Source organism: Carlito syrichta, unplaced genomic scaffold (genome assembly GCF_000164805.1).
Source record: "Carlito syrichta isolate Samal-C Ts95f unplaced genomic scaffold, Tarsius_syrichta-2.0.1 Scaffold288209, whole genome shotgun sequence".
Taxonomy (NCBI): domain Eukaryota; kingdom Metazoa; phylum Chordata; class Mammalia; order Primates; family Tarsiidae; genus Carlito; species Carlito syrichta.
The window spans coordinates 4,285-10,849 of NW_007232305.1; the positions used below are offsets into that span (position 1 = coordinate 4,285).

At 59.9% G+C, this 6,565-nt stretch overlaps 1 protein-coding gene across 1 annotated transcript in view; it reads left to right on the top strand.

Annotated features, from left to right (window-relative positions):
• SEMA6C (semaphorin 6C) overlaps window positions 1-6,276 on the top strand; it is a gene marked incomplete at its 3' end in the record, with an annotated part of 9,855 nt that extends 3,579 nt beyond the window's left edge. Inside the window, exons 4-19 of the mRNA XM_021710163.1 lie at window positions 957-1,071; window positions 1,363-1,426; window positions 1,575-1,631; window positions 1,965-2,066; window positions 2,282-2,372; window positions 2,582-2,701; window positions 2,872-2,960; window positions 3,249-3,466; window positions 3,725-3,856; window positions 4,104-4,256; window positions 4,502-4,675; window positions 4,944-5,090; window positions 5,376-5,453; window positions 5,576-5,631; window positions 5,793-5,837; window positions 6,181-6,276. Coding sequence (XP_021565838.1) covers window positions 957-1,071; window positions 1,363-1,426; window positions 1,575-1,631; window positions 1,965-2,066; window positions 2,282-2,372; window positions 2,582-2,701; window positions 2,872-2,960; window positions 3,249-3,466; window positions 3,725-3,856; window positions 4,104-4,256; window positions 4,502-4,675; window positions 4,944-5,090; window positions 5,376-5,453; window positions 5,576-5,631; window positions 5,793-5,837; window positions 6,181-6,276 — 1,737 coding nt within the window. The remainder of the gene's footprint in view (window positions 1-956; window positions 1,072-1,362; window positions 1,427-1,574; window positions 1,632-1,964; window positions 2,067-2,281; window positions 2,373-2,581; window positions 2,702-2,871; window positions 2,961-3,248; window positions 3,467-3,724; window positions 3,857-4,103; window positions 4,257-4,501; window positions 4,676-4,943; window positions 5,091-5,375; window positions 5,454-5,575; window positions 5,632-5,792; window positions 5,838-6,180) is intronic.
• Window positions 6,277-6,565: the final 289 nt, after the last annotated feature.

Below are 6,565 nucleotides of genomic sequence, written 5' to 3' on the forward strand. Positions count from 1 at the left end.
CTCCAACTCAAAAAAAAAAAAAAAAAAGCATTCTACCTCATGCAGTGATTTAGAGATTAAATGAAGTAATACATGTAAAGTGCTGAGAACATTATCTGGCACAAAGTAAGCACTTTATATGTGTTTGCTATTATTCTTAGCTACAAAATGAAGGCCTGGGACTAGTCAGTGGTTCCCGACCTCTCACCTCCCTCCATAAACCCGCTTTTTCTGAGAAGAACCTTTATCTATTTCATTTCCTGTTTATATGTAAGATTTAGAGTAATTTTAAGGATGGGGAAACTGCAGTTGGGTTATTGGGAGTAATTGTTGAGGGACAGATAAGAATAGCAAACACTTGCATGTGCCAGAAGTGGTTCTAAGCACAGGCTGAATGTTAAATCATCTTTCCGTGAACTCTGGGCTCCCTGTGACCACTGATGACTGTGGTTTCCAGATCAGGCCGCGTGGAAGCTGGAGGTGGCCAGTGGAGGCAGAAATCTTAGAAAGCTGAGGTGGCCTGTGACGAGCCTGGAGGGGAGGGTGCAGATGCAGAGAGGGCTGGGAGAGATGGGGCAGTGCACAGACGGGCATGGAAGGAAATTGCTAGCCCTAAGGCAGTTCCAAAAAGGAACCGGGCTCAGCTCTGGGGCAGAACTGGATCTCAATCCTCTGCTTGACACTTCCAAGATAAGTGAGCTTATATAAATTCCCTAATGGCTTCACACCTCAGGTTTCTTATCTGCAAAATGGGCCAATGTTTCTGCATCGGGTTGAAGCAGTAAATGAGACAATGCATTTAAAGTGCTTGACAGAGGTTAAGTGCTGTGTTATTGGTATTATGTTTACTAATATTGATACTTTTGGGCACCGCTAGCCTCGCATGCACACTCTGTCCATGGCTGGGTTTCATCTGGTTGGAGAGGTGTACAGTGTCTGGGCTGACCCTCAGCACCCCACCTCTCTGTGTCTTCCAGGTACTTCCCCCTTGTCCTGGTTCCGGGGCCTGGAGGATGATGCTGTAGCTGCAGAACTTGGGCTGGACTTTCAGAGATTCCTGACCTTGAACCGGACCTTGCTAGTGGCTGCCCGGTAAACTGGCCGTGGCACAGTTATGGGGCAGACATGCATGCTCCGGGGCAGACATGGGACCTGCATGGCCACTGCAGCATCTTGCAGGGGACACATGCAGGTGCACAAGCCATGGGACATGGACATGCTTGGACCCAGAGCACAAATGCCAAGGCATGGAGTAAGGGGGGAGCGTAGAGGGCAGAGGTCTGCACTGGCTGTCACTAACAGCTGGCTGTGGGTAAGGTGGGGCTGAGGAGCTCGGGGGGGTGCCTGGCCTGGGCTCTGATCCCTTCTTCCCTGCCCCTTCAGGGATCACGTTTTCTCCTTCGATCTTCAAGCCCAAGGAGAAGGAGAGGGGCTGGTGCCCACCAAGGTGAGGGGCTCTGCGGAGGAGGTGCACGCATGGCGATGAAGTTGGGAAAGGCCTAACAGTTCCGGCGGGTGGGAAGAATCCCAGTGGAGCCATGTGGGGCGGGGCCCAGGGCGCCCCATGAGTCTCCCTCTTCTGCTTCCCTCTTCAGTATCTGACATGGAGGAGCCAAGCTGTGGAGAACTGTGCTGTCCGGGGAAAGCTGACGGTGAGGATTGGAAGGGGGCTCTGGAGGCAAGGAGAGGCTTGCCCGGCGCCGGGCTCTGTCCGCGGGGTCCTCTCCTGTGCCCCATCCCCGGCCACAGAGGAAAATGGGAAGGAAGGAGAATGAACGCGTCTTGGTTTCCCTACATGCCTCACAGAAAAGTGAGGTCCAGGGAGACTGAAGGCCGTACCTGAGGCTGCAGGGCTAGCAGATGGCTTAGCTGGGACTTCATCCCATGTGGCTCTGGTGGCTCCAGAGGAGTTGCCCTCCTTTCCTGTCATCCCCGGTCCCAGGCCCAGGGCCCCTATTGCTGACCTGAGATTTTGGGTTCTCTAGGACGAGTGCTACAACTACATCCGTGTTCTGGTTCCCTGGGACTCCCAGACCCTCCTTGCCTGTGGAACGAACTCCTTCAGCCCCGTGTGCCGCAGCTATGGGGTACAAAGGAGAGGGTGAAGTCGGGATGGGAGTTGAGGGAGAACTCAAGATGGGCAGTTTGCGGGGAAGGGGCTAGGAACTGGGGTTGGGGAGGGAAGTGCCCAGAATGCAGGGGCCCAGAAGGGGTGGGGAAGGGCGCAAGGGGACAGGGAATGGGCTGTGGCACAGACCCCAAGGCCCCACGGGTTCCAGGAACCTGCTCCCTCTGCCCCCAGATAACTTCGCTGCAGCAAGAGGGTGAGGAGCTGAGTGGGCAGGCTCGATGCCCCTTTGATGCCACCCAGTCCAACGTGGCCGTCTTTGCAGGTGTGCACCCGGGCGTGTGAAAAGCAGGCATGTGGCTGGAGGGAGCGCCTGCCTACCTTGGCTCCCCTCCCAGCTTGGTCTTTCCCCCCTGCCCCTGAGTGGAGGGTTGAGGTAGGGGCCAGGGCTCGGCGGAGGTGCGGGAGGCCCCAGAAGAGGCAGAATGCAGGTCTCCGAGCCCTCTCCTGAGCCCGCCCTTCCCACCCCTCCAGAGGGCAGCCTGTACTCGGCCACAGCTGCGGATTTCCAGGCCAGCGATGCTGTAGTTTACAGAAGCCTTGGGCCTCAGCCCCCGCTCCGCTCCGCCAAGTACGACTCCAAGTGGCTCCGAGGTCAGGGCGGGGCCGGGGGAGGGACCCGTCTTGGGGTGGAGGCGCAGAGGGAGGATCGTGGTGGGGAGCGGGCTGATGGCATGGCCGCATGTGCAATGGGGGGGTGAGGCCAGGAGCCTCGAGGCAGGTGTCCATACTCTCCTACCCTCTCCTGTCCCTCCCCACCTCAGAGCCGCACTTTGTCCATGCCTTGGAGCACGGAGACCACGTCTACTTCTTCTTCCGCGAGGTCTCCGTGGAGGATGCGCGGCTGGGGAGGGTAAGGAGGTGGGCACCGGGGTGGGTGACTGGAGGGCTCTGCTGGATCCCAGGGAGCCAGGCTGAGGTGGAGGGGAGCTCCTGACTCTGGTCTCCACGGCACACTCCCTTGGACTCTGAGCCCCTAATTTGGGATGGTCCCCAGCCCTCTGCCCCCACATCCTGCGGCAACCCTCGGCTGCTGCGCCCCTCGCGTCGGTCTGTGCTCGTGCTTGCACCTCCCCACGCGCCTCTCACCTGCCAGCCCTGTGGTCTCTCCCACTGAGCTCCTCCACACTTTCTGCCCCAGGTGCAGTTCTCCCGCGTAGCCCGCGTGTGCAAACGTGACATGGGTGGCTCGCCGCGGGCCTTGGACCGCCATTGGACATCCTTCCTGAAGCTGCGCCTCAACTGCTCGGTCCCGGGGGACTCGACCTTCTATTTTGACGTCTTACAGGCTTTGGCTGGGCCTGTGCACCTGCATGGTCGCTCTGCTCTCTTTGGGGTCTTCACCACGCAGACCAATAGGTTGGTACTAGGTTGCCTGGTGTGACCCGATCTGTCCCCCTGCCTCACCGGCATGCAGACTCACCTCTCGACGCCTGCCGATGGGCAGTGAGGGCAAGCTCCAAAGAAAGCCTGTGTGCTGTCCTGCCCACCTTTTCTCCTTCTAGCATGGCACCAAATGGTTGTCCAACCCCCCCCCCAGTCTCGACCTCCCACATCTCCCCCAGGAATTGGGCAGCTCTGCTGAACACCTCTGCTGCCTGTTTTCTGGCTCCCCAGCATCCCTGGCTCTGCGGTCTGCGCCTTCTACCTAGATGATATTGAGCGTGGGTTTGAGGGCAAGTTCAAGGAGCAGAGGAGTCTGGATGGGGCCTGGACCCCCGTGTCTGAGGACAGGGTCCCCTCACCCAGGTACTTAGAATGGGGGTGGCTTTTATGTCTGCTCCCAAGATGGAGAGGGGGTAAGATGCCCGAGGCCCGGGAGGGAGCTGTGGTGAGCTGGCCGTGGGCCCGGAGAGCTGCACCAGGGAGGGAGGCAGCGCTGTGTGTCTGTGGAGGGGGTGCTGGGCTTACCAGTCATGTGTGGGAGCCACGGGGCACAGAGCTTAAGTAAGCCGGCTCCCTGCCCTAAGGCAGCCCCTTGCCGCGTGCCCACCAGGCCAGGCACCTGTGCGGGTGTAGGCGGAGCTGCCTCGTTCTCCTCTTCTCGAGACCTCCCTGATGACGTCCTGACCTTCATCAAAGCTCACCCTCTGCTGGACCCCGCAGTGCCCCCCGCCACCCACCAGCCTCTCCTCACTCTCACTAGCAGGTACGGGGTAAGAGCCACCGGCCACCGCCCTCCTGCCCTCAGCCACCTTCTCTTTCTCTGACCCCACAAGGAAAATCACACTGGGGGGAGGAAGAGCCTGTGGAAGCAGAAAGGGGAGAGCAAGCTGAGGAGGCGGCCCGGGGTGTGGTGGAGGGCACAGGCATGGACGCCAGGACATTCAGGCTCTCTTGAGGATCCAGGCTTCCCCTAGACGGGCTGCCCTGACTTGACGCCTGTTCCTCCAGGGCCCTCCTGACCCAGGTAGCTGTGGATGGCATGGCCGGTCCCCACAGCAACACCACAGTCATGTTCCTTGGCTCCAATGATGGCACCGTGCTGAAGGTGCTGCCCCCGGATGGGCGATCTGGGGGAGCTGAGCCCATCATCCTGGAAGAGATCGATGCCTACAGTCCCTTCCGGTGAGACCTTGGGAGGGAGGCCCCCTGCCTAGCAGGGGTGGGATGGGAGGTGGCAAGCGGGGATGGGGGAATGGGCTGGAAACTCCAACACTGGCTTCTGTGAGGCAGGAGCTCTGGGTTAGGAGCTTGGCGAGGAGCCTGGACAGTGTGGCAGGGCAGCGTGACTCCGTGGGTTGTGCTCAGTTTTTGTGTCTCCCCCACTTTCTGTGCTTCACCCCAGAAAAGACAGCCTCGCCTGCCCATCTCTAATTCCTTGGCCTTACTCTAGGTGCAGTGGGAAGCGGGCGGCCCAGATGGCGCGGCGGATCATAGGCCTGGAGCTGGACACCGAGGGTCACAGGCTCTTTGTGGCTTTTTCTGGCTGTATCGTCTACCTCCCTCTGAGCCGGTGCGGCCGGCATGGAGCCTGTCGGAGGTGAGAGGGGCCTGAGGCCAGGCTCTGCCTAGACAAGCTCCCTGGGCCAGCAGAAGCACAGAAACACACATCCTGGGGTGGCAGGGTAATGTAGGGGGCACAGAGTAGCTCAAGCATTCTGAAGGGGCAGCAGTCAGGGGGGTCTGGAGTAGAGGTTAGGGTGGATGGGACAGAAATCTGGGACTGGAAGCCTCCTGGCAGCCAGGGTGAGAGTAGGAGAAGCCGCAGAATGGTGGGTGACAGGATGGAGGGGGTTCCAGCCCCGCATGACTCAGTCTTCCCTAGGAGCTGCCTGGCTTCACGGGACCCTTACTGCGGATGGCATAGCTCCAGAGGCTGTGTGGATATCAGGGGTCCTGGCGGGTGAGTGAGGGGTCCTGGAGCTCCTGAGGAAGTTCCCACCACTAAGGGAGGAGGCTCAGAGCTAGGGTGAGGGATGGAGATCAGGTGTAGGACTGCACCAAGCCACCTCCACTTCCTCCTAGGGCTGATGCGGACCGGGCTGGGAACCAGGAAGCCGTGGAGCATGGTGACTGCCAAGGTAAACAGAAGCGCAAAGCTGCACATGGCCGTGATAGCCACAGACACCACCCCAGGCCTGGACTTTTGTCCTTCTCCCCTTCTGTGGCACAGTCACCCCCACAGTTCTTCAGGAAGCTTCCTCCTGCCCCCATCTTCCCCCTCTCTCTCCCTTCGTCATAGATGGAGCCACTGGGAGTCAGTCTGGCCCCGGGGATTCCGCTTATGGTGAGTCCTCTTGTCCTCGGCTCTCGCCTTCCCTTGCTTAGTCCACACAAGTCTGTGCCCTGTGGCAACAGCAGACCAGCACCCTGGACACCTTGAGAGTCTCAGAAAAGGGTCCGCGTCCTCCAAATACCCCACAGACAGCTCAGTGCTTGGCACACAGTCGGGTACTTAATAGTTTCTGAACAAATAAATGAAAGTCCTGCATGGTGACCCCTTCCCCACACCCGGAGAAAAAGCTGGAGCCCCAGAATCTTGGGTTCCAAAGCGGGGGAAGGACCCCTGGGTGGGTGCCAAGGGTGGAGATCGAGAGCCTCACCGGCTCTGACCTGGTCTCTGTCACCAGTGCTTCTGGGTGCTGGCCCTCCCCTTGGGACCCCCAGTCCCCCCAGTGATGCCCACCCCTGGCCCCAGCCTTCCACTCTCGGAGCTTACACTCAGGGTAAGGGGGCTGCCCGGGAGGGTCAGGAGTGAAGTGTGCGGCTGCTGACCCCGGAGAATCCCAAGCCCTTCACTGGCTGGTGTTCGGTGCTCACTAACGCCTCCCCCGAGCTGGGTATCCCAGCCCAACCTCCCCTGCTCGGGCAGTTCGGCAGTTGCTCTTGGCATGGCTCCGGGGCCATGGGATGGGGATGCCCAGGCCCCAGCCCTGGCCTGTGTGCGAGGGGAGGGGACGCGAGGGGCCGTGTGCGCTGAAGGGCCCGGGGAGGTGAATCCTGGCAAGGGCGGGC